The following is a 27,899-nucleotide window of genomic DNA, read 5'->3' as shown; positions in this document are numbered from 1 at the left end:
GTGGTTTTTCAGAATGGTAACGTGAATTGACCACCCACATCACGAGTTTTATGACATTACAGTTCTTCCTGTGTATTCGAAATCTCGAGTGTGCGTCAGCAACCCTCGATCAGTTCCAGAACTAAACGCTGATATTCAGAGTCTATTTTCAAACTAGAGGTGCAAATATGCCGGAAAGTAAAATTGCCTCGAGAGAACGAGAGTCTGCCTGCAAAGTCGCGGAGAACTTTTGAGGAACATCGTATTTCATACGTAATTGCAGCTACCATACGTTGCAATAGTAGGCTTATGTATGTTACCTAGATGATTAGCATTAGAGCTTCGTAGACGAACGTGTATGAGCCGACGGTTCAACTCCCACTCAAACTTAATTTTTAATCTATTTTTTTTTTCATCACTGGTCATATTATTTAATCTATATGTCATTTGAGAGGTAATATAAGTAAAAAACGACAAGTATTTGTATGAAGTTTTAGTGAATTTCATGATGTTTCACTACTTACTAATTAAATTAATTTATCAGAACAAACATATTTATAACTATCGACAAGTAAACGAAGACACGCACAGAGTTTTCCTTAAATGTATGCCTTATACATGCAATATGGTAGGAGACCCGGAACTACTTCGCACCTCGATCCTTCGACCTACAGACACAGAGGCATGCCCCATTTAGCACTTAACATGCGTAGCGGTGAGACGTTGCTAATGTAGGTAGAACGAATAGTGTAGGTGCATATTTTTCGAACATCACAGAATTTACACTTATACTACAAAATGAAAGGTTTGAGCGGGAGTCGAACCACCGCCTCATACACCTTCGTCTTACCAAGTCCAAACGCTAACCACTTTTTTTTAAGGAAAAAGGATTTTGGAAGGTTTGTTTTTCTGATTTTTTAATTTTTTTTAATTTTAATTTTATACAAATGGATAAATGGAAAGCCGTTCCTCTTCGGCTACATAAACAGAATAATAGGAAGTCGTCCCGTTACGACAAAGGATGCTCCATACTACAACCCGCTGCGAATTTTTCGATGACTGTCTTCTCGTTGCTGTGTTGTTTCCGTTGTTTGTTCCTTCTCATAAAAAAGGAACCGGCAAGAGGTGCTATGGTTATCTTCTCATGTCATCGATAATCCAGCTGCGGGCCGGATAATGGAATGCGCTCCAAAGAAATTTAGAAAAATATTGCCTATATTTAGGGTTCTTGACGATCGCACAATGTCGTTCGTTGAGGTAATACCAAAAATCGGGTACTGTATTTCGCCATTACCGAATAGGTAGTGAACAGCGTCGCCGCTAATCCACGTCACAGAGTTCGTTTTTGCTCTTGGGAAATACATCTCATCGGGGAAAAGAGGTAATCGGGTAGTTATCCTGTCGGGAGTATTGCGTGTGAGAAAAGCCAATATCTGACGCACCAAATACCAAGCTTCCTTTGCCGACACGCATTCGAAACGATGTTCATCCGTGTCAATCACTTGGCATGTGGCGCACAAGGGTGAATCGGCGAGGTGGACGTGATGTAGGCGGGACTGGCACAACTGCTTCCCATTAACAGTTACGTACCATGCAGATTGCGCGGCAGAGGACTTGACCACCTTGAACTCTAACATCCGGCACTTACATGCAGGTACATCAGCTACATAGTACACGCGTAAGACTTCTCTTGGGTCTTCTGGGTATAGCCAGATTAATGCACGTTACTACTTGCACATTATCTTATTTTAATGGCCTATTAAAGGTGTACAAAGTTTGAAATAAATCCGTGATTCCAACGTCGTGGTCTCCTAAGCACAATGGAAACAGATGAAAATCGTGCAACATTCAGTGCTGCCAATGTAGTACAAGAGAAGTAGCAGGCATAAGGGGACCACACCCTGCCTATCTAACTCATGTTAATTTAGGCAAGTATTTGACCCATTTCTGAAAAAAACTATTTGATGCACGACCTTAATATTTTACTGTATGTGACATGATGCTAATAGATTCAACTGTACTAAAATCTACGTTATACATTGTATAGTTTTTCAGAAATGCTTTTTTAAATTTATTAACAAAAAATATTAAGTTTTTTCTGCAGAAAATATTTTTTTGTGGCTTCTAATGGGAGAATATTAATGAATATAGTATCAGAGGTGGCTTTTTATGTTATACAGAGTCTCTGAAAATTTCATTAATATATCTATGATAGTTTCTGATATAATGGGGCATATATACTGAAAATTTTAGTTTGCAGGAAATTGACTTTAAAGAAAAAACTTTTGAAATTTGTTACTTACAGTTAATTAAAACTGTCCTGCTGGATATGATGGCCACTGTTTGGCCACTAGCAGGTCTTCCAGTTTCTTTTTCACCTTCCTGGATGTTTGTCTTGCTTTCTTGGCCGTATTAGACGCAAACCTGTCTGCATCGGCTATCCTCATTTTATCGCAATGTTGCAGCCCAGTGATCATATTTTCACCAGGATTAATTCCCAGCTTTTTCAGTACCCAACACTGTCCAATATTACCACAATTGAATGTAATAACGGCATCATGAACTCCTAGTTTCATTCTATGCATGCCTACAAATACAGTTTTAGGAAGGCGGTTCCAAATTATGCTGTCGAAATATTCATTTGGGTTCTGTGTCTGTCCATGCAGACATTTCCTTAGAAGGTCAGGATCAGCCAAGTCTCTGAAAATAGGTTTAATTGCTCTAATAACAGCAGCAGGAAGAAAATGCTGGCGAGAATAAGATTCTCCAATTGCCTGAGCCCTATTGTATTTGCACCACGCAGTTTCACCGGATGGATAGAATCCATGACATGACTTATCATCAGTAGAGGGCTTATGACAGAATTGACTCCAGATTTTCTTTATTTCTCCTAATTGCCTGCCCATAGTATACCCGCAAGTTTTCTATTTCAGTTTTAGTTAACCGACCTTGTCTGGTCAACAATTTTCCATCTTCTAATTTTTTTCCTCTCATATCAACAGTTAGTTTTCTCAGCCTTGTTCCCAAACGTTTTTGAACATGACCTACACATTCTATTTTGCTAATAATGGCATCTCCATATGGCTTAGATTTCACCACATTTTTGTATGCCTTACTGTCACCATCGCCCAAATATCTGGTGTACCGTACGCCTCTTGTTTCTATGGAACGATGAAATATTTGTTGTACTCCATGAACTTTCATACCACCACTTGTTTCTTTTAAATTAGCCACACAGTTGTGTTATTTATGTTCACTGACTTTACAACATTTGCAATATTTAAACATTGTCTCCACATCTAACACTTTACCGGTGTCTACACTCGCGGCAGTCACTACTCCATTCAGAGAAGTATGTCCTCTTTTCTGCCAGCTTCCATCAAGCGCAACTGCAATATCCCGACATCCATCATTTTCTTCCTCTGCTTCCCTAGCAGCCAGTTTCATGCTTTCCTCACTGACCTCACATACAGCTTTCTCTAATACTGCAGTCAGTTTTTCAAATTTATTTTGTGGTTGATGTAAGTTCATCACTGAACAAAATGTTCTCCCTGCAGCCATGCTCTTGCCAATGGATCGTAAGGCATAAACTAATCTAGTATTGATTTGAAAAGGGCTACTAGCATCTGGTTTTGAAGAACTCATAAATGAAATCACAGCTGAGCATTTAGTGCAAATTAAATCCAAAGTAATTTCTAGGCCTTTTCCCCCCACTGGCACTCTCGCAAATTTTCACACTCTGTGACTCACCACATTGTCTACAGTGTACAAATTTAGAAATTATATCTGATAATGTTCCCAGATTTATAATAATGCTACTGCACCCCTTGTCACTTACAGTAAATTCGTTGTAACTCTCTGGAAATGGTGAGAGCTTCTTTGATGATGCACTTGTTGAATAATTAAAATTAGAAACACTGTTGCCAGGCGACATAACCTCTTGTGCAGAAAGCTTTCTAAATTTGTTTCCTCTAAATTGTCGTTTCTTGAAAATGCCTTTACGTTTCGTCATCTTCAATAAACACAACAAGACACACGTAAACAAGCACTGCAAACGTAAGAATAACAACTTCTCGCAATCACAGTTGAGCAAAACTAACCGCGTGTTTGAAAACGTGTTGTTTACAAACAGCAGAAACAAAAGAATACCGACCGTTGCATTCCAAGGATAGCCAACACATTCGGGAGTAAAAAAATGTCCTTAACGTGCAATGTAGGGGATAAAAAGATCTAAAATATATGCAGAAAAGTGGGTGACAGAAAAGTGAGCGTGGCACATAAACACACGTGGTAGGAAAATGCTCTTCAAATGCTCGAAAAAATTTTTTTTGAGCAAAACACTTTTCAGAGTACTTAGTGTATCGAAATATGATGAAGGCCGAAAATCGATTTCTTTCGACCTGAACTACGGTGTGGTCCCCTTAATAATCGACGTTCTTCGTGGGACCCTCTTTACTACGATTAGTCGTTTATGTATAGAACGAACGCGATTAGTCCAGGTACTGAACTTTGGGGAACGCCTTATGCTACATCTCCATAATCAGAGTAGGAAGTTCCGATTTGGTGTTTTATTGCTACATGCTGGTTCCTACTCGTCATACGTAAGAATAAACGGGTTACGCAGACAGGAGGAGTTTTGAAACTTCCTGGCCTTTGCCTTTCGCGAGCAAGTGCTCAATTACCCAAGCACGACTCACGCCCCGTCCTCACAGCTTTACTTCTGCCAGTACCTCGTCTCCCACCTTCCAAACTTTACAGAAGCTCTCCTGCGAACCTTGCAGAACTAGCACTCCTGAAAGGAAGTATATTGCGGAGACATGGCTTAGCCACAGCCTAGGGGATGATTCCAGAATGACATTTTCACTCTGCAGCGGCGTGTGCGCTGATATGATAGAGCACTTGCCCGCGAAAGGCAAAGTTCCCGAGTTCGAGTCTCGGTCCGATACACAGTTTTAATTCGCCAGGAAGTTTGATATCAGCGCACACTCCGCTGCAGAGTGAAAATCTCATTCAGGAGTAGTTTTGTTCGCCGTGCTCTGGACAGCCGTGTAGCAGCTTAGCGACGCTGGGTGCGGTGTTGTCAGGAGGCCGGCGGTCGTGCTCGACTCGGCGGTGGTGAAGGTCCTCGCGGGCAGAGCGCCGCCAGCCAGCAGCGCCCTAAAGCGGCCCTCGCCCTCCCCCAAGCGCCAGCCGCGCGCCGCAGACGTCGACCTCCTGCTCGCCAGCTTCGACGAGAACGGAAACGCCCCCGCCGCCGCCTCAGAGGGCGCCCCAGTCGAGGTAACTCATTTCTGTGTGTGTGTGTATGTGTGTGTGTGTGTGTGTGTGTGTGTGTGTACGCCAACGCCTCAGAGTAATTACACTTTGATTTCTAACCCCCATTTATCTCTGCATATGTACTGCACTGAAGAAATATCTACACAACAGTGAAAATGTCTGAGTCGAAACAGGGCCCCGGGAGTAGACAACATTCCATTAGAACTACTGATGGCCTTGGGAGAGCCAGTCCTGACAAAACTCTACCATCTGGTGAGCAAGATGTATGAGACAGGCGAAATACCCACAGACTTCAAGAAGAATATAATAATTCCAATCCCAAAGAAAGCAGGTGTTGACAGATGTGAAAATTACCGAACTATCAGTTTAATAAGTCACAGCTGCAAAATACTAACGCCAATTCTTTACAGACGAATGGAAAAACTGGTAGAAGCGGACCTCGGGGAAGATCAGTTTTGATTCCGTAGAAGTGTTGGAACACGTGAGGCAATACTAACCTTACGACTTGTCTTAGAAGAAAGATTAAGAAAAGGCAAACCTACGTTTCTGGCATTTGTAGACTTAGAGAAAGCTTTTGACAACGTTAACTGGAATACTCTCTTTCAAATTCTGAAGGTGGCAGGGGTAAAATACAGGGAGCGAAAGGCTATTTACAATTTGTACAGAAACCAGATGGCAGTTATAAGAGTCGAGGGGCATGAAAGGGAAGCAGGCATGAAAGGGAAGCAGTGATTGCGAAAGGAGTGAGACAGGGTTGTAGCCTCTCCCCGATGTTATTCAATCTGTATATTGAGCAAGCAGTAAAGGAAACAAAAGAAAAATTCGGAGTAGGTATTAAAATTCATGGAGAAGAAGTAAAAACTTTGAGGTTCGCCGATGACATTGTAATTCTGTCAGAGACAGCAAAGGACTTGGAAGAGCAGTTGAACGGAATGGACAGTGTCTTGAAAAGAGGATATAAGATGAACATCAACAAAAGTAAAACGAGGATAATGGAATGTAGTCAAATTAAATCGGGTGATGCTGAGGGGATTAGATTAGGAAATGAGACACTTAAAGTAGTAAAGGAGTTTTGCTATTTAGGGAGTAAAATAACTGATGATGGTCGAAGTAGAGGGGATATAAAATGTAGACTGGCAATGGCAAGGAAAGCATTTCTGAAGAAGAGAAATTTGTTAACATCGAGTATAGATTTAAGTATCAGGAAGTCGTTTCTGAAAGTATTTGTATGGACTGTAGCCATGTATGGAAGTGAAACATGGACGATAACCAGTTTGGACAAGAAGAGAATAGATGCTTTCGAAATGTGGTGCTACAGAAGAATACTGAAGATAAGGTGGGTAGATCACGTAACTAATGAGGAGGTATTGAATAGGATTGGGGAGAAGAGAAGTTTGTGGCACAACTTGACAAGAAGAAGGGATCGGTTGGTAGGACATGTTTTGAGGCATCAAGGGATCACAAATTTAGCATTGGAGGGCAGCGTGGGGGGTAAAAATCGTAGAGGGAGACGAAGAGATGAATACACTAAGCAGATTCAGAAGGATGTAGGTTGCAGTAGGTACTGGGAGATGAAGAACCTTGCACAGGACAGAGTAGCATGGAGAGCTGCATCAAACCAGTCTCAGGACTGAAGACCACAACAACAACAACAACAACAACAGTGAAAATGTCGACTGTGTACGACGTCCGTTCAAAAAATTCTGGAACATTCGTAATTTCGTGCCAGTGGTGTGCTGGAGCGAAATACGGTTGGCATCCCTGCCCACGCCTGTGTTTAATCGGTAACTGCCGGAAGTTTAATTGTTGTATTTCTGTTAGGCATTGTTCAGTGCTGTATTGGGTAGAACGCTGAATAGCACAGTTTGCGAATTTCGAGATGGCAGAGTTAGAGGGGCAACGCGTCTGCATTATATTTTCCGTGAAACTCAAGAAAATCTTTACGGAAACGCATCAAATGGTGCAAGAAGCCTACGGTGATGACTGCTTAACCCGCACTCGGTGTTACGAATGGTTCACACGGTTCAAAAATGACCAGACGGATGTTAAAGATGGCCTTCGTTCAGGACGCCCTTCGACGTCTACCGACCACCCTCAGGTCAGGAACGTCAACGAAACTGTGCGTACCAATCGAATACTGACTGTCCGAGAGACTGTAGAAGAATGCAACATACCAGTTAGATCATGTAATGAAATCGTGACACAGCAACTTTGAATGCATCGTGTAGCCACCAAGTTCGTCTCACGGCTCATGAGTCAATAACAGAGAGACCTTCGCCCCGCAGTCTGTGAAGAGCTTTTGGGTCGCGCAAATGAGAACGAAATCTTCCTTAGGAGCATCATAGCTCGTGATGAGACGTGGATCAACGGTTATGATGTTGAGACCAAGGTTCAATCTTCACAATGGATCGGGAAAGGTTCTCCAAAACCGAGAAAAGCTCATCAGGTCAAGTCAAATGTCAAAACTATGCTGATAGTTTTCTTTGACTTTGCAGGATTAGTTGATAATGTATTCGTGCCACAGGGACAAACTGTTACTCGATGGTGCTATCGGGAAGTGTTGCGACGCCTGCGAGAAAATGTGAGAAGGAAATGGCCCGAAACGTGGCGAGGCAATTCATGGCTCTTGCATCACGATAACTCAATCGCACTTTCATCCCTGTGGTTACGTGACTATTGCACAAAAAACGAAATCACTGTACTGCATCATCCTCCATACTCCTCAGACCTGGCCTCTGCGGATTTTTTTTTTTATTTCCCTAGTTGAAAACCCCATTCAAAGGACGAAGATTTGCAACGACAGACGAGATAAAAGAAATTTCGCAGACGGCGCTTCGCGCGATGCAGTAAGAGGCGTACCAAGACTGCTCCCGGAAGTTGGAATGGCAATGCGAGCGGTTTATCATTCGTGGAGGAGAGTATTTCGAAGGAGACCACGCACAATAAGTAATGGGTAAGCGTAGAGAAATTTAGTGGACAAAATTCCGGAATTTTTTGAACAGACTTCTTATGCGACATGTTTCGTTTGGAAACAAACGTGTTCCATTAACACGCAGTACTTCACGTTGACAACAGTAATGACTGTTTTAGATTTTACCTGGAAGTCTTCATTACCACCATCCCTTGTGCAACTGGAAGTCACGAATTCCTACCCATTGCTGCCCTTTCTGTTCCCATTCCCTATTTCATATAAATTTATGCATCAGTCGCGTCATCACCACTCAAAGATATACATTTGTCTGTTCTTACGGACATGTTCGAAAGAAGACATCACACATGTATAAAGATTTTAAGGTGTGACGACCACAATGTAACCTGTAATCGACTGAGGTCGAATTAAATAGGATCATTCTGAAGAAATTAGATTAGGAAATGAGGTGCTAGAGATAAAAGAAGATTTTAGAAATTTCGGGAACAAAATAACTGCTGTGAGCAGAAGTGAACAACATACAAAATGTACACTGGCAATATTAAAAAATTGTTTTCTGAAAAAAAGATGTACGTTAACATCGACTATACCTTTGTGTGTAGGGAAGTTTTTTTCTGAAAATGTTCGCCTGGAGTGTAGTCTTGTATGAAAGTGAAACTTAGCCGAGCCGTTTAAAGCACTGCAGTCATGGACTGTGCGGCTGGTCCCGGCGGAGGTTCGAGTCCTCCCTCGGGCGTGGGTGTGTGTGTTTGTCCTTAGGATAATTTAGGTTAAGTAGTGTGTAAGCTTAGGGACTGATGATCTTAGCAGTAAAGTCCCATAAGATTTCATACACATTTGAACATTTGAAAGTGAAACTCAGGTATTCAACAGTACAGACGACAAGACAATAAAAGCTTTTGAAACAGGTACTGCACACACTCTGGCCTAGATGCAAGCACTCATTCGATTGGGTAACGTGTCATAAAGACGTTATAGCCTCTCCTGGGTCATGTTGGTCCACAATTGATGTAACCAGAGCTTGTTATCCTGAATACTGACACTGGGATGTAATTGATATCCGAGCTGGTCCCAAACATGTGCTGTTGGGACAGATCTGGAGATCTTGCTGACCACAATAGTACCTCAACACATGCACAAAGTTCATAGAGACACATGCCATATGTTGTGGAGCATGTTACTGCTGAAAACTGACTCCTCAATATGGTCCCATGGCACATAAAATTTGAGGACGCAGAATATCCGAGATGCGTCGTTGTGCCGTCAGAACACCGTCAATCACTACCAGTCAAGACCTGAAGCCATACGCAATTGATCCTCCCAACATGAAGGACGACGGTTCAATCCCGCGTCCTGCCATTCTGATTTAGGTTTTCCGCGATTTCCCTAAATCACTCCAGGCAAATGCCAGGATGGTTCCTTTGAAAGGGCACAGCCGACTTCCTTCCCCATCCTTCTCTAATTCGATGAGACCCATGACTTCGCTGTCTGGTCTCCTCCCCCAAACAACCCCCAACCCTCCCAGCATGACGCCACGAGTAACTTGGTTGTGGCTCCAATACACTGAAAGAATGGGAACTCTTCCCAGATTGCTGCCATACTCGACCATGGTAGTCATCTGAGGCAGTGAAGAAGCACCGATCTTCGATGAATACAATACGACGCCATTCGTCACCAGTCAATGGTTCCTTGTCAGAGCACCACTCCAAACGTAGCTATTTATGTAGCGGTGTTAATGGCAGCCTACAAATGGGACGGTAGTTTCCTAGACCAGATGCTGCTAATCTCCGAGCAGTAGTGCGGAATGACACGAAATGTGGCAGGGAATCCATTACTGGTTCTCAGATACCAGGCACATGTGTGAAGGAGTTACAATATCCTTGGTGCACAATATGGTGTTCGTCCCTTGCATTGATCAGAGGTGGTCGATGGGAAGTATGCCTGCCACCACATTCCCACACAATCCAACTCTGGGCCACTGCCACATCCAAATGCCCCACAAATCTATTGCACGATTCGTCTAGCGGGCCAGGTGTGATCGCACACTGAGGCCCCTTCCAAACTCTCTCAGGTGCTGATAATGCGGTCTCACACAAGTACACAGCTCCTCCATGTCCTTCACAGTGATCACTCAACATCTGACACCGACCCTGTACCAGTACTGGTAACAACACTGAACGTGAACAGCTATAATGCACCCTGGTGGCTGTCCTGCCTGTCACAGAGAATTGCAACTCCAAACATTTACACACCCACCAATGGTGTGTCCATGTACGAAGTTACACTGAAGTCTGATCATGTCTGCTAGGGGCTCCACTTTTTTGTCAGGTAGTAAATTTATAAGGAAATGATTGGAATGTTATGTCTTGTTTTTATATCCTAACTTTTAAGTGCGTCACCTCCCAGTTTTCTGCCAGTTCGATTTGGCAACTCTGGCCCCTGCAAGTGGCCCTTGTTTTCTGCCCTCTAGCCCGCCCCCAAGTCGCTGCTCGACGACCTCGACGACGTCCCCGCGCCCCACACAGCCCCCGCGCCACAGACGCAGCCGTCACCGTCGCCACATCCCCTGCTGATCGACGCCCTCGGGGCGTCCGCTTCCCCCAGTCCCCTACCGACCACCGCGCCAGACCACGACCACGACAAGGCAGCAGCAGACGACCACCAACCCGGAAGTGACCTGCGCGACCTGGTCGCCGAGTTTGACCTCATCTCAGCGCCCGACTCCACTGGGGTCCTTACCACACCAGCCGCTCTTTCTGAGCCCAGCGTCAAAGTACAGGTAAGTCTTACATTACTACCCACCTACTTGAGCTCAAATCGCCATACCACCACACAGTGCTCTCTAGCTCTTGGGTCCCTTGTAGTTACACACCATATCATCTGTTACTGGACATTAAATATTGAGTGCATCCAAACTTTACGATGGCCTGGACTCTGCTCGGAACACTTTCAATGAAGTGTCTGAATTCCTGAAGAGGAGCAGCAACCCATTCTTCCTCAAGAGCCGAATCCCAAGAAGGTAGTGATGTTGGACTAGAGTGGTGTCATGTTCTGACTCATTGCAGAGGTGTTACATTGGGTTCAGACCGGCACTGTGGTCACGCCAGCCTATTATGGGAATGTTATCTACATCTAAAGCTACATGGATACTCTGAAAATCACACTTAAGTGCGTGGCAGAGGGTTCAACGAACCACCTTCACAATAATTCTCTATTATTCCACTCTCGGTGGCAACGGCCTTGCCGCAGTGGATACACCGGTTCGCGTGAGATCACCGAAGTTAAGCGCTGTCGGGCGTGGCTGGCACTTGGATGGGTGACCATCCAGCCGCCATGTGCTGTTGCCTTTTTTCGGGATGCACTCAGCCTCGTGATGCCAATTGAGGAGCTACTCGACCGAATAGTAGCGGCTCCGGTCAAAGAAAACCATCATAACGACCGGGAGAGCGGTGTGCTGACCACACGCCCCTCCTATCAGCATCCTCAACTGAGGATGACACGGTGGTCGGATGGTCCCGATGGGCCACTTGTGGCCTCAAGACGGAGTGCTTATTCCACTCTCGAACAACGCACGGAAAAAAACAAACACCTAAATCTTTCTGTGAGAGCTCTGGTTTCCTTTATTTTATTACGATGTTCATTTTTCCCTATGTAGGTCGGCGTCAACAAAAGAGTTTCGTATTTGGAGGAGAAAGTTGGTGATTGATATTTGGTAAGAAGGTTCCGCTGCAAGTAGAAAAGCCTTTGTTTTAATGGTGTCCGTCCCAAATCCTATATAATGTCCGTGACACTCTCTCGCCCATTTCGCAATAGTACAAAACGTACTGCTCTTCTTTGGACTTTCTAAATGTACTCTGTTAATCCTATCTGGTAAAGATCCCATGCCGCGCAGAAGTACTCCAAAATAGGACAGACAAGTGTAACGCAGCCAGTCTCTTTGGTAGATCTGTTATATTTTCTAAGTGTTCTGCCAATAAAACGCAGCCTTTGGTTAGCCTTCCCCACAGTATTTTCTATATCTTCTTTCAATTATATTTTGTCAGGATTGTAATTCCTAGGTACTTAGATGAATTTACGGTCTTTTGATTAGACTGATTTATCGTGTAACCGAAGTTTAACGGATTTCTTTTAGCACTCATGTGAATGGCGTCACATTTTTCATTATTTATAGTCAATTGTCAATTTTTTCACCATGCAGATATATTTTCTAAATCGTTTTGCAATCTGTTTTGATCTTCTGGTGAGTTTACTGTGCGATAAACGACACCATCATCTGCGAACAACCTGAGACGGCTACTCAGATTGTCTCCTAAATCGTTTATATAGACAAGAAACAGCAGAGAGCCTATAACATTACCTTGGGGAACGCCAGAAATCACTTCTGTTTCACTCGATACTTTCTATCTATTACTACGAACTGTGACCTCTCTGACAGGAAATCACGAATCAAGTCACATAACTGAGACTGTATTCGATAAGCACGCAATTTCACTACACTCTGTTTGATTACTTCCTTTTGTGAATAACATGAGGTTCTTGTGAGGAAAGGTATGAATCAGTGCAAAGCTCTGTTATGGTATCTTTTTGGTGTTACGCTTTTTCCCTAGTTTATCAACAGGTGACGTTCCTTCAATAGTAATTTACTGACACGAGTTCGTCACTGCACGTACATCCAAGAAAGCTTTCTGGCAAACCTCTTTGCATTAACTTCCACGTGTTACATGACAAGGAAACGTTGCAACACAATGATACACGTTTCACAAAATTCTGGATCGGATTTCCCAGAGATCGCCTCTGCTTTACTTCCTCTGCTGCAAGAAGGTGCTGCAGATGTTAAGTCCTGATTTTTCCAAAACATCATTACATCGATTTACCTCAACAGAAGCATTACTTGTCAATCTCCATATGAAAGGAAAATAATAATAAAAGAATGGCGTTGCAGATAAAAATAAATATTACTCCTATTTACATCTCTGGCATTTTCATACTGTTGTTTCACGTAAGATTAATATTTACTTGCATGATTCTCCAACTGCTTTCCCTGGAACATAATTATCTTTGCAATTTCGATCAGGCAGTCCTCTTGTACTAAAATGTAAACTTTCACGGCCGGAAATATCATGTCCATTATAATTATCCGGGCTGTTATGCCGTGGTCGGTTGATGAATTCTGAGGTGATTCCCAACGTTTCGTCTCCGACTGCGGGAGACATCTTCAAGGGGGTCCGTAGCTTGATGGAAGGTCCAACACACACACTGGCTCGCTACTGACTGCCGGTAAATTCCGTGTCCGTGCTCCCCCGCGCCGCGGCGTGACGTCACGTGTTTTGAAAACGTCAGTGCAATTGGCCGCTGTCCGTCGCCGTCGATCGCCGTTGCCATCACCCAGTAGTGGACGGGTGGTACACATCTTCTTTAACACCGGCATCCATATACCGTTTAATTTGACGCCCTCCTCCTTTCGGTTGAAATTATTTGGGTGTTTAGCGATTTCGATTGCCTCCCTGTAGAGCCTTTCGTAGTATCCGCTCGTGGCCGCTAGTACTTGCGTCTCCTCGAAACGAATATTGTGGTTCCCTGGCTGGAAAGCATGCTCCGCAACAGCTGATCGTTCCGTTTCTCCTCTTCTACAATTTCCCTTGTGCTCTTCCAAACGTTTAGAAACAGTTCTTTTGGTGGTACCCACATAAACATCACCACAGCTGCATGGGATCCTATACACTCCAGATTTTTCCAATGGTTTGCGAGCGTCCTTGGCAGGCCTAAGGTATTCCTGTATCTTCCTGGTGGGCTTGTAAATTACGGTAATATTCCGCTTCGTCAAGATCCTCCCCATTCTTTCCGTTACATTTTTAACAAACGGCAGGAAAACCTTAGATTTTGCACCGGGATTCGCACCACCACCCACAACAGAAGCGGGGTGTTATCAAGACGTTAGCGGACAGAGCTAGAAATATTTGTGAACCTGAGTTGCTCGACGCTGAGATGGAACATCTCCACAATGCACTAACGAAGAACGGATATTCGTCCGCCGAAATAAAACGTGCGTTGAGGCAGCCACGCAGAAATCATACTGACGTACAGGCTACTGCATGCTTTCCAGCCAGGGAACCACAATATTCGTTTCGAGGAGACGCAAGTACTAGCGGCCACGAGCGGATACTACGAAAGGCTCTACAGGGAGGCAATCGAAATCGCTAAACTCCCAAATAATTTCAACCGAAAGGAGGAGGGCGTCAAATTAAACGGTATATGCATGCCGGTGTTAAAGAAGATATGTACCACTCGTCCACTACTGGGTGATGGCAACGGCGATCGACGGCGACGGACAGCGGCCAATTGGACTGACGTTTTCAAAACACGTGACGTCACGCCGCGGCGCGGGGGCGCGCGGACACGGAATTTAGCGGCAGTCAGTAGCGAGCCAGTGTGTGTGTTGGACCTTCCATCAAGCTACGGACCCCCTTGAAGATGTCTCCCGCAGTCGGAGACGAAACGTTGGGAATCACCTCAGAATTCATCAACCGACCACGGCATAACAGCCCGGATAATTGTAATGGACAGTCCTCTTGTACCAGCATTCTTTACTTTATTTCTGCTATAGTCAGTACTATTATTCTTCTACAGTAATATTTCAACTGTTGCTCACATGAAAGACAATGAACACTGACAGTGATTGTCAGCGCCACAAGAAAGGAAAAGAGCAAGTTTATCAACGATATACTCATATTGCAGTCAAACAGTTTCATCACGCGTAATAAGTCAGTAACGTATTTGGTTTCAACTACGAAAAGCGTAAACCCCATCTTCGTTTCTATCATTTGTAGGGCCATGACATGTTTCATTTCAACACCAAACGATTTCTATTTCCTGTTTATAAGAAGGATAAAACAATGGAACCACAAAATAAATGACCAATATCCTTAACATCGGTTTGCTGCAGAATTCTTAAACACATTCTCAGTTCGAATATAATAAATATCCTCAAGACCACACAACTTATTTCCACGAACAACATACTTTTTACTCCGGTAGATTTCCGAAAAGCATTTGACACGAAAGTACAAGCATATAGAATAGGTTCCCAAATATGTGGATGCCTCGAAGACTTTTTAAGTAACAGAAACCAGTATGTAGTCCTCATCAGAGACAAGGGTGTAGTCAGGAGAGCCACAGAGAAGTGTGATAGGGCCGCCGTTGTTCTCTATACACAAAAAAGATTTGGCAGATAGGATGGGAAGTAATCTGCAGGTGTTTGTTGATGACGCTGTGGTGCACGGGAAAGTGTTGAAGTCGAGTGGCTGTGGGAGGATTGCTAGTTGGTATGATGAATAGCGGCTAGCTCTAAAAGTACAAAACATTAATGCGGATGAATAGGAAAAGCAAACCCGTAATGTTCGGAGGCAGCATTAGTAAAGTTCAAAGAAGGACTGCTCGTTCTGAATTATTGCGAAATAGGGGAGATAATGCCACAGACATGATATGCGAATTGGAGCGGTAATCATTAAAACAAAGGCGTTTTTCGTTGCGACAGAATCTTCTCATGAAATTTCAATCACCAGTTTTCTCCTCCGGTTGCGAAAACATTCTATTGACCCACCTACATAAGGAGAAATGATCATCACGATGAAATAAGAGAAATCAAGGCTCGCAAGAAAAAAAAAAAATTAAGTGCTCGTTTCTCCCGCGCGCCGTTCGAGAGAGGAACGGTAGAGAGACAGCTTGAAGGTGGTTCATTGAACCCGCTGCCAGGCACTTTATTGTGAATAGCAGAGTAATCACGTAGATGTAGATCTAGTAGTGGTAGTGTCCTACTTGACACAGTCACGTCTTTTAAATACGGGGTGTTCAAAATGTCTCTCCGCAGTGCCGTGTGATTGTTAGCCGCGCGTGCCGTATGCCGCAGTGAATATACCGAAATGAAACTCAGTGAAATACAAGTTATTAATTTATTGAATATTAATTTTTACTTAAAAATTTCACATTAAATGTCAGGCTGGCCGCTGTGGCCGAGCGGATCTAGGCGCTTCAGTCCGGGATCGCGCTGCTGCTACGGTCGCAGGTTCGAAGCCTGCCTCGGGCATGGATGTGTATGATGTCCTTAGGTTAGTTGGGTTTAAGTAGTTCTAAGTCTAGGGGACTGATGACCTCAGATTTTAAGTACCATAGCGCTTGGAGCCATTTGAATTAAATGTTGGAAGGTCCCCCCTGTTGTTGAATACACAATTCAATTCGTCTAATCATGTTTCCAAACACAAGCTGTAACATTTCTTCTGTAACAGAAGCAGGAAAAGTGGATATTCCAGTTTTCAATTCATCGATGGGTTTTGGACGGTTTTTATAGACAGTTGCTTTCACTGCACCCCAGAAGAAAAAGTCAGGTGGTGTTAGGTCAGGCGATCGTGGAGGCCAAAGTCCCTCTGAAATTATGCGATCACCAAAAACATTAGCAAGCAGTGACACTGAAACGCGAGCTGTATGCGCGGTTGCACCATCTTGTTGAAAATAACCGTTCAGTATTTCACTTAACACAAGTTCTCCATGTATGTGTACAGAATATCACTACAGTATCGTTGTGCGTTTATAGTTTCGTTGAAAAATATGGGACCCACAATCCGACGTCTAGAAATTGCAATCCAAACTCCTATTTTCAGAGAATGAAGTGGTTCCTCATGAATACACAATGGATTTGCAGTACTCCACATATGAGAATTTTGCGAGTTCATGTAGCCGGATAAATGAAGCCACGCCTCATCAGTGAGAAACGTTTCATTAAGAATATCCCTGCCATTTTGTTGAACGAAATTTTTGAATCATTGACAATAATGCAGTCTCTTGCCATGATCAGTGTTTTTCAGTTCTTGCACGACTGTCACTTTATATGGGAAAAGCTCCAATTTTTTCCTTACAGCTGTGTGGGCCGTTCCGACACCAACATAGATTTACTGGGCGAGTACTCTTACTGACTTATTCGGACTCATGGACATTTTATCGGAAATATCGACTAGTTTATCGTCAGACAAAACGCTAGGACGATCACTTCTCGGTGCATCTGTCACTGCACCCGTACTTCGAAATTTGTTAATCAAATCTCGCACAGTATCGCGATGTGGCAGTGTTGACTCCGGAAAAACTGAATTAAATGTTTGACGAACTGAAACTGTGTATTTACCACCAGCTCTGGACACTTGTTCGACTAAAACACACGTTCTTCAATGGTCAGCATTGTAACAGTGACAAAAACGAAACAAACGAACAAAATAACTAAACTTAAACGTCCACGTCAACACGTAACGACACAAACCAGCGATACTACTGACGCTGGCTAAGATAAACGAAACAGTGGAATGTTGGGAGAGTCCACTTGACGGGTAGTAACCCAGGTAGGCGAACAATCGTACGGCACGCGCGGCTAACAACCATACGGCACTGCGGAGAGACTTTTTGATCGCCCCGTATATGGGCGTAGCGTTGCAAAGCGGAATGAAACGGAACGACCAGGTACAGGTCCTAGTATGGAAGGTGAATGGTCGACTTCAGTTTATTGGAAAAATTTTGGGAAAGTGTAGTTCATCTTTAAAGAAGACTTCATATAGCACGCTAGGGTGACCTATCCTTGAGCACTGCTCGAGTGTTGTGACCCACACCAGGTCGGATTAAGGGAAGACATTGAAGCAATTCGGAAGAGGGATGCTAGACATGCTACCGGTAGGTTCGAGCAATACTCAAGTATTACGGAGACGCTTCGGGAAATCAAAGGGAAATCCCGCGAGGGAATGTACCACTCTTTGCGAGGAATACTATTTGGAAACTTTAGAGAACCGGCATTTGAAGCTGACTGCAGAACGGTTCCACTGCCGCCAACATACATTTCGCGTGAAGACCACGAAGATAAGGCACAAGAAATCAGGGCTGATATGAAGGCATGAAGACAGACAGGAAGCAGTATGTCGTCCCGAACGGGGTGACTTCAGCAGAAACACGTGTAACTTCAGGTGTGCCCCAGGGCAGCGTAATAGGTCCTCTGCTTTTTACGATTTACATAAACGATCTGGTTGATGGTATTGACAGCGGCCTTAAGCTGTTTGCGGATGATGCTGTAGTCTACAGGAAAGTAGTATCACACGAAAGTTGTGAACAATTCAATATTAGTAAGCGTAACCTACTGCGTAAAGGCGAAAATCCCCTTTAATGTACGAGTACAAAATAAATGCCCAGTCTTTGAAAGCGCTGACGTCCGTCAAGTATCTGGGAGTGATTATTCGAAATTATCTCAAATGGAATGATCAGATTACACAAGTAACGGTTTATTGGTAGAATGGTGAAGCGATGCAGTCCTTCAACTAAGGAAATAGCTTACAATACGTTAGTTCGTCAGTCTCGGAGTATTGTTCGTCTGTGTGGGACCCTTACCAGAAGGGTCTGATTCAGGAGATTGAGAAAGTCCAAAGAAGAGCGGGGAGATTCGTGACGTACAAATAGCCATCGCGGGAACGGTACAAATCTCATAGAAAGTTTGAAGTGGGACACTCTTGCAGGTAGACGGCGCGCTAAACAGAAGGGGGTGGTCACTAAATTCCGAAATCCGATCTTCACCGAGGATGTAGAGCATATACACTCCTGGAAATTGAAATAAGAACACCGTGAATTCATTGTCCCAGGAAGGGGAAACTTTATTGACACATTCCTGGGGTCAGATACATCACATGATCACACTGACAGAACCACAGGCACATAGACACAGGCAACAGAGCATGCACAATGTCGGCACTAGTACAGTGTATATCCACCTTTCGCAGCAATGCAGGCTGCTATTCTCCCATGGAGACGATCGTAGAGATGCTGGATGTAGTCCTGTGGAACGGCTTGCCATGCCATTTCCACCTGGCGCCTCAGTTGGACCAGCGTTCGTGCTGGACGTGCAGACCGCGTGAGACGACGCTTCATCCAGTCCCAAACATGCTCAATGGGAGACAGATCCGGAGATCTTGCTGGCCAGGGTAGTTGACTTACACCTTCTAGAGCACGTTGGGTGGCACGGGATACGTGCGGACGTGCATTGTTCTGTTGGAACAGCAAGTTCCCTTGCCGGTCTAGGAATGGTAGAACGATGGGTTCGATGACGGTTTGGATGTACCGTGCACTATTCAGTGTCCCCTCGACGATCACCAGTGGTGTACGGCCAGTGTAGGAGATCGCTCCCCACACCATGATGCCGGGTGTTGGCCCTGTGTGCCTCGGTCGTATGCAGTCCTGATTGTGGCGCTCACCTGCACGGCGCCAAACATGCATACGACCATCATTGGCACCAAGGCAGAAGCGACTATCATCGCTGAAGACGACACGTCTCCATTCGTCCCTCCATTCACGCCTGTCGCGACACCACTGGAGGCGGGCTGCACGATGTTGGGGCGTGAGCGGAAGACGGCCTAACGGTGTGCGGGACCGTAGCCCAGCTTCATGGAGACGGTTGCGAATGGTCCTCGCCGATACCCCAGGAGCAACAGTGTCCCTAATTTGCTGGGAAGTGGCGGTGCGGTCCCCTACGGCACTGCGTAGGATCCTACGGTCTTGGCGTGCATCCGTACGTCGCTGCGGTCCGGTCCCAGGTCGACGGGCACGTGCACCTTCCGCCGACCACTGGCGACAACATCGATGTACTGTGGAGACCTCACGCCCCACGTGTTGAGCAATTCGGCGGTACGTCCACCCGGCCTCCCGCATGCCCACTATACGCCCTCGCTCTAAGTCCGTCAACTGCACATACGGTTCACGTCCACGCTGTCGCGGCATGCTACCAGTGTTAAAGACTGCGATGGAGCTCCGTATGCCACGGCAAACTGGCTGACACTGACGGCGGCGGTGCACAAATGCTGCGCAGCTAGCGCCATTCGACGGCCAACACCGCGGTTCCTGGTGTGTCCGCTGTGCCTTGCGTGTGATCATTGCTTGTACAGCCCTCTCGCAGTGTCCGGAGCAAGTATGGTGGGTCTGACACACCGGTGTCAATGTGTTCTTTTTTCCATTTCCAGGAGTGTATTATTACCACCAACTCTCAAGTCGCGCAATGACCACCATTCAAAGATAAGGGAAACTAGAGCTCGTACTGACGCGTTCAAACAGTCTTTTTCTCTAGCGCGATCCGTGAGTGGAACAGAGGTGGGGGGGGGGGGGGGGGGGGGGGGTATGACTTTGGCGCGAATTGTGCGCTCCGCCACACACCGCTTGGTGGCTAGTGAGTATATACCGTATACAGATGTAGACTGTCGTTTGTTACTCGCTCTCTTTCTGGATGGAAAAGGAAATGAAATAAATACTAGTGGTACAGGGTACCCTCCGCCACACACCGTGCGGTGCCTCGCGGAGTAGGTTCGTTGTTGTAGATATAAGTGTAGATTGCCTAAAGGCCTATAATTAAATATAATATTCAGAAAAAAACGTAAGTTGAAAGTTTTGACTTATTTACTTTCAACAGTTGACGATTCACTTGTATGTCTAGTGTGTTTGTAGCTGATACCTGGGTAAGTTATGCTGTCGTTTGGCAGGTTGTAGATTTCCCCGACGGCCAGGACGAGGAGGAGGAGGACCTCGACGACGAGTTCGCGGCCCTCGCCAAAGAGTCGGTCTCGCGGAAGGCGTCCTACCAGCCGCCGGCGGACGGCGCCGACCAGGACCAGCAGCTAGACCTCGACCTCGGCCTCGGCCTCGAGCGCGACCCGTTCGACACCAGCGTCGCTGCGGCGGTGCTCGGCGAGCAGACCGCGCACGACTCGTTCGACAGCGAGGTCGCCGGGCTCACAGACCAGCCGCCCGCGCTCCCCCAGTCGCAAACTCAGGGCCGCAAGCCGCGCGCCTTCCCCATCTCGCCAGACGTCGACATCGTCCTCGCCAGCGACAGCCCCAGCTCCTGGGCCGCCTTCGACGACGACGCCGAAGAACCTACCACCAAAGGTCAGTCGGTGGCACGTCTCGGAGGCAGATTTCAGACTGTCCAGTTCACGAGGTCCTGAGTCCAGCAACATGTATCGGCAGCTGCTTTTTGGGGAGGGTGTTGTCCAAAACTCTTCTGTAGCCTGCCGACACTCAATAGTTGCGTTTCATATTCTGCTGCTATTCGTATGTTAGTATATAGTCTTAAATAGCAGTTGGGTACATCTTACATGATACCATTAGCGTCAGCTGTACAACAAGATCTGGTGCTTTGTGGGCTTTATGTCTTTCGTAATTTATTTATTTGCTTGTGTGAATAGCCAGCCTTTACAGCAACACATAGTTGTACACGGCATATATGTATTCACAAAGAAAGCACATTCAGAAATATACTGTAAGACAGAAAACGACTTACCGCGAAGAAATTATTCGAATGGGAAGGAAATTGGTAGATGTGACATACATCTGCAGAGAAACACATGTTTACGGTTTCAGAACAATTTGACTATTTATTTAAGAGGAAGACTGTCACAAATTGAGTAAGTTAGTTATAAGTTAGTCCACCTCTGGTCCTTGTGCAAGCATTTATTTGGTTAGGAATTCATTGACAAAGTTGTTAGATGTCCTGTTGAAGGATATTGTGCAAAATTCTGTCAAATTGGTGCGTTAGAACGTTAAAATCCAAAGCTGGTTCGATGGCCCTCCCCATAATGTACCAAACGTTCTTATTTGTGGAGAGATCTGGTGACCTTGCCGGCCAACGTAGGGTTTGGAAAGCACGGCAAACATTATCTTGCTGGAATATAAGTCCAACGTGGCTTGCTGTGAAGGCAACAAAAAGGGGAGTAGAGTATCATCGACGTACCACTGCACTGTTAAGAGAGCCGCAGATGACAACCAAAAGGGCCTTGGTATCAAAAGAAATGGCCCCATCACTCCTGCTTGTCAGGCTGTATTTTGGGTGACAATCAAGTTCATATCCCACCACCGTCCGGAGCCCCTCCAGATACGTTTTCGGTGATCATCAAAGCTCAGTTCAAAGCAGGACTCACCGCTGAAGACACAGTAAATGAGGTATCAGATCGGATAAGTGTCTGGAGACGTGTTAATGACTTGCTCAATTTGTCAAGCTCTTTCCCTTCAATCAGTCATCCAATTTTTCTGAAATTGTAATCATTTGTTTGTCTGTAGATGTACAACACGTCTACCGATTTCCGTTCCATTCGAATAATTCGTTCGTGGTTTCAATCTTTTTCTTGTCTCGTATTTTGATTATCAATAAGCAGTGAAAACCCGGCTATCTATGAGAAGGCAGTTAACGCATTGTTACAATTTTCAACTCCATATATGTCTGAACTGGGCTTCTCAACGTTGACAAATTAAACCATCAAAGAGAGAGAGAGAGAGAAATTCAAATCAATCGCTGACCAATTAAGGTCGCTTAGCCGAGCGGTCTAAGGCGCTGCAAAAAGAAAATGGCTCTGAGCACTATGGGACTTAACTGCTGAGGTCATCAGCCCCCTAGAACAGAACTACTTAAACCTAACTAACCTAAGGGCATCATACACATCCATGCCCGAGGCAGGATTCGAACCTGCGACCGTAGCCATCGCGCGGCTCCAGACAGTAGCGCCTAGAGCCGCTCGGCCACTACGGCCGGCTAAGGCGCTGCGGTTATGGACTGTGCGGCTGGTCCCGGCAGAGGTTCGAGTCCTCCCTCGGGCATGGGAGTGTGTGTTAAGTATTGTAAGCTTAGGGACTGATGACCTTGGCAGTCCCATAAGATTTCACACACATTCGAACATTTTTTCAAATTACGGTCTCTTTGTCAATGATTCCGCGACAAATCAGCAGTCCGTGTGCAGTTAAGCAAGGTAAAGTATCACATTGAAGGTAGAGTTATTTACTTTAAAATTCGTTTTACAAATGTCTATTTTCTTAATGAGAAAGTTGATGAGAAAGGTATATTCCTCTTTTATATTAATAACAATAATAATAACAACTGATTACTTTCGTAATTATATTAAGATCCACACGGTTTTCAGGGTACAGACATTTTTGTATGCCACGTTGACTCTAGGGCCATGTGGATGTACCGGGAGTAATAAAAGGTTGCGGAACACTGCTCTACAGTACACACTGCACTGGTGTGGCAGGTGCTGCAACTAGCGCCAGGGTTTAGAGGGATCTCTCGTCTTCTGCAGTCTGCTGCCCGATATTACGCGACCATCCCCTAATGTCAGTTGACAAAAATATGTGTACACCACCAGATCAAAAAAATCCAGTCGTATACTATGAGTTGAATACTACACTGAACCGCCAAAGAAACTGGTGTAGGCATGCCTATACAAATACAGAGATACGTAAACAGGCAGAATGCGGTGCTGCGGTCTGCAACGCCTATATAAGACAACAAGTGTCTGGCGCAGTTGTTAGATTCGTTACACCTGCTACAATGGCAGGTATAAACATTTAAGTGAGTTTGAACGTGTTGTTATAGTCGGCGTACGAGCGATGGGATGCAGCATCACCGAGGTAGCGATGAAGTGGGGATTTTTCCGTACAATCATTTCACGAGTGTTCTCTGAACATCTGGAATTCGGTAAAACATCAAATCTGCAACATCGGTGCGGCCGGAAAAAGATCCTGCAAGAATGGGACCAACGACGACTAAAGAGAATCGTTCAACGTGACAGAAGCGCAACTCTTCCGCAAATTGCTGCAGATTTCAATGCGGAGCCATCAAGAAGCGTCAGCGTGCGAACCACTCAACGAAACATTAGCGATAAAGGCTTTCGGAGCCGAAAGCCCACTGTTGTATCCTTGATGACTGCACGACACAAAGCTTTACGCCTCACCTGGGCGACTGTTGGTGACCGGAAACATGTTGTCTGGTCGGACGAGTGTCGTTTCAAATTTTATAGTGCGAGTGGACGTATACAGTAATGGAACAACCTCATGAATCCATGGACCCTGCATGTCAACAGGGGACTGTACAAGATGGTAGAGGCTTGCAGTGTGGGTCGCAGTTAGTGATACTGGATTCCTGAAACGTCTAGATACGACTCTGACAGGTGAAACGTACGTAAGCATCCTGTCTAATCACCTGCATCCATTCATGTTCATTGTGCATTCCGACGGACTTGGGCAATTCCAGCAGGAGAATGCGGCACACCTCACGCCGAGAATTGCTCCAGGGTAGCTCCTGGAACACTCTTCTGAGTTTAAACATTTCCGCTGGCTACCAAACTCACCAGGCATGAACATTATTGAGAATATCTGGAATGCCTTGCAACGTGCTGTTGAGAAGAGATCTCCATCCCCTCGTACCCTTCCGGATTTACGGACAACCTTCCAGGATTCATAGTGTCAATTCCCTCTAGCACTACTTCATACATCAGTCGAGTCCATGCCACATCATGTTGCGGCAATTCTGAATGCTCGCGGAGGGCTCTACACGATATTAGACAGCTGTACCAGTTCCTTTAGTTGTTCAGTGTATTTGTTACGAGAGACAGACACGCCGACATAAAAGTAGGCTGCGAGTATTGTGTTGCCAGTAGAGAAGCAGTAACAGCAAAATGGGTCGGTCACGAGAGCTCAATGACTTCGAACGTGGCCCAGTCATTGGGTATCACCTGAGGGACAAGTTCATGAGAGACATTTCAACTCTGCCCAAGGCTAAAATAATAACCCTAGCTAAGCAAGACCAGACAGACCTTGTATACCGACAGTCAGGAACTGTCGAGTATTGGTGACTGGGACAAGTTGCATGAAGGAATCCCTCGTGACTTTCAAACTGCTACCAGCGATCGAGGCTGCGCAATGGCTGCGCATAAGTTGAGAAGTATTGTGTACAATGGTCGAGCAGATCCCCATAAGCAACATTTTTCTGTAGTCAATGCTAAATGACGCTTGATGTGGTGTAACAGCGATGGCACTGGAGAGTAGATTACTGGAGTGATTTGGAGTGATGAATCACCCTATACTCTGTGGCAGGCCAATGGTAGAGTTTGTGTTTGGAGAATACCTGGAGAACGTTACCTGCCATAGTGTGTGCTGCCAACAGTGAAGTATGGAGAAGTGGTGTTATACAATTAAGTGCCAAAGAAACTGCTATAGGCATACGTATTCAAGTACGGAAAAACGTAAACGGGCAAAATACAGCGCTTCGGTCGGCAACGTCTTTGTAAGACAAGTGTCTGGCGCACTGTCAGATAGGTTACTGCTGCTGCAATAGCAGGTTATCAAGATTTGCGTGTGTCTGAACGTAGTGTTATAGTTGGCGCACGAGCGACGGGACACAGCATCTACGAGGTAGCGATGAAGTGGGGATTTTCCTTTACGGCCATTTCACGAGTGTGCCGCGAATATAAGGAATCCGGTAAAAGATCAAACCTCCGACATCGATGCGGCCAGAAACAAGAATGGGACCAATGACGACTGAAGAGAATCGTTCAACGTGACAGAAGTGCAACCCTTTAGCGCATTGCTGCGGATTTCAGTGCTGGGGCATCAACAAGCATCAGCGTGCGAATTCAACGAAACATCATCGATGAGGGCTTTCTGGGCCGAAAGCTTACTTTTGTATCGTTGATGACAACACGACACAAAGCTTTACGCCTCGCCTGGGCCCGTCAACACCGACATTAGACTGTTGGTGACCGGAAACATGTTTCCTGGTCGGACGAGTTTCGTTTCAAATTGTATAGAGCGGGTGGACGTATACAGGTATGGAGACAACCTCATGAATTCATGGACTCTATATGTCAACAGAGGACTGTTCAAGGTGGTAGAAGCTTGCAGTGTGGGTCGCAGTTAGTGATATTGGATCCCTAATACGCCTAGATATGACTCTGACAAGTGAAACGTACGTAAGCATCCTGTCTGATCACCTGCGTCCATTCATGTGCATTGTGCATTCCGACGGACTTGGGCAATTCCAGCAGAAAATACAACACCCCACACGCCCAGAATTGCTACAGGGTGGCTCCAGGAACACTCTTCTGCGTTTGAACACTTCCGCTGGCCACCAAACTCCCCAGGCATGAACATTATTGAGCATATCTGGGATGCCTTGTAACGTGCTGTCGAGAAGGGACCTCCACCACTCGTACTCTTAAGGATTTATACAAAGCCCTGCAGTATTCATGGTATCAATTCCCTCCAGCACTACTTCAGACATTAGTCGAGTCCATGCCACGTTGTGTTGCGGCACTTCTGCACGCTCGCGGAGACCCTACTTGATATTAGGCAGTGTACCAGTTTGTTTGGCTCCTCAATGTAGTATGAGATCGTTTTCGTGGTTACGAGGTTGTCCACTTATTGTACTTAACAAAACGATACACGAGGAAGTGAGTTGGGTACTGTGAATGGCAGGGGAACTTTTTGGAGACAGTAACTGATTGAGTATGATAGTGCACCCCGTAAGAAGGCAGCATCTGTGTGACAACGTGTTGAGGAGGAGAACATTGCTGATATGGAATGATCCGCGCAGATTTCCAACCTTAACCCAATGGAACACCTTAGTGATGAGTGAGAACGTCAACTTGAGATCGTAGCCTCCTGCATCAGTACCGTCTCTGTTATCTGCTGTTTAGGAATATAGGTTACCATTCCTCCGCAGACATTCAGATACCTCATTTTAAAAGTCCACACCAGAGTTCAAGCCATCATAGGACACATCCCATATTAATGTGCACCAATGGGTGTCTGGATGCTTCTGATCGCACAGTGTATATTGGCTAAAAATAAAGGGACAATTTAGAAAGAAAGACAAAGAAAGGAAGTTGGTCATTGAGGAGTATGTGTGTGCTTTGTTCGCAGAGAGCAAGCCGGCCAGACCGCCGCCCCCATCCGCCGCCCCCGCACGCGGCCAGCAGGAGACGTTCCACGAGAGTGAGCTCCGAGCACTCGCCGAGGACTTGGTGGCGCCCGACCCGTTCGACACCTCGTTCGCTGAGGGAATCCTTCCCGGCAGCTCAGACCTCCGCGTGCTCGAGGAGCAGCTGCTGCAGGGCAACCAGGACACCTTGGTGCTCTCCAGCGTCAGCATACACGTCACAGACCCGGCGGGCGAGAAGCTCGACCACTCACCGGGGTAAGTGTCACAGTCGGGGTCGCCAGTTTTCAGGGGGAGCTCCCAAGCGCTCAACATTTATCCAGCAATACCGAGCACTAAACTAAACTCCACCCCAACAGGCTATTAAGGCCCAACGGTACCGACCGGCCACCGTGTCGTCCTCAGCCTGAAGGCATCACTAAATGCGGATGTGGAGGGGCATGTTGTCACCACACCGCTCTCCCGAGTTTACGAGACCAGAGCCGGTACTTCTCAATCTAGTAGCTCTGCAGTATGCCTCACAAGGGCTGAGCGGACCCCGCATGCCAACAGTGCTCACACAGTTTTTCAACCATCCGATCACCCATCCAAGTGCTAGCCAAGCTCGACAGCGCTTAACTTTGATGATCTGACGGAACCCGGTGTTACCACTGCGGCAAGTGTGCAATGAAATATTGACCTTTCTAGGGCGGTACTGACGTTTCACGCAGCATATTAGAGGGTACCGCAAAGAATTAAAAATGTTGACGCTTGCTCAATACATTGCACAGTAATTTATATCGTGTAAAGGTAGCATTGAGCGAAATAAACAGCAGTTCCTGCCGAGAACGACAAGTTTCAGTTTGCTTCAAACGAACTCCTGCAAAGAACTGAAAAAATAAAACGACAAATGATCCGGGAGTGCTCTGGAGGATGTTCGAGGTTGTTGTTGTTGTTGTTGTT

General features: G+C 45.6%; 1 protein-coding gene and 1 pseudogene across 1 annotated transcript in view; both read left to right on the top strand.

Moving 5' to 3' along the window:
- The window catches only part of LOC124551235, a 343,125-nt gene that overhangs the window by 76,628 nt on the left and 238,598 nt on the right, over positions 1–27,899 (top strand). Inside the window, exons 5-8 of the mRNA XM_047126229.1 lie at positions 5,064–5,259; positions 10,656–10,964; positions 20,731–21,136; positions 26,942–27,215. Coding sequence (XP_046982185.1) covers positions 5,064–5,259; positions 10,656–10,964; positions 20,731–21,136; positions 26,942–27,215 — 1,185 coding nt within the window. The remainder of the gene's footprint in view (positions 1–5,063; positions 5,260–10,655; positions 10,965–20,730; positions 21,137–26,941; positions 27,216–27,899) is intronic.
- On the top strand, positions 11,416–11,532 carry LOC124551440 (annotated as a pseudogene).

Source organism: Schistocerca americana, chromosome 9 (genome assembly GCF_021461395.2).
Source record: "Schistocerca americana isolate TAMUIC-IGC-003095 chromosome 9, iqSchAmer2.1, whole genome shotgun sequence".
NCBI lineage: Eukaryota > Metazoa > Arthropoda > Insecta > Orthoptera > Acrididae > Schistocerca > Schistocerca americana.
This window is presented reverse-complemented; position numbering and strand designations above follow the sequence as displayed.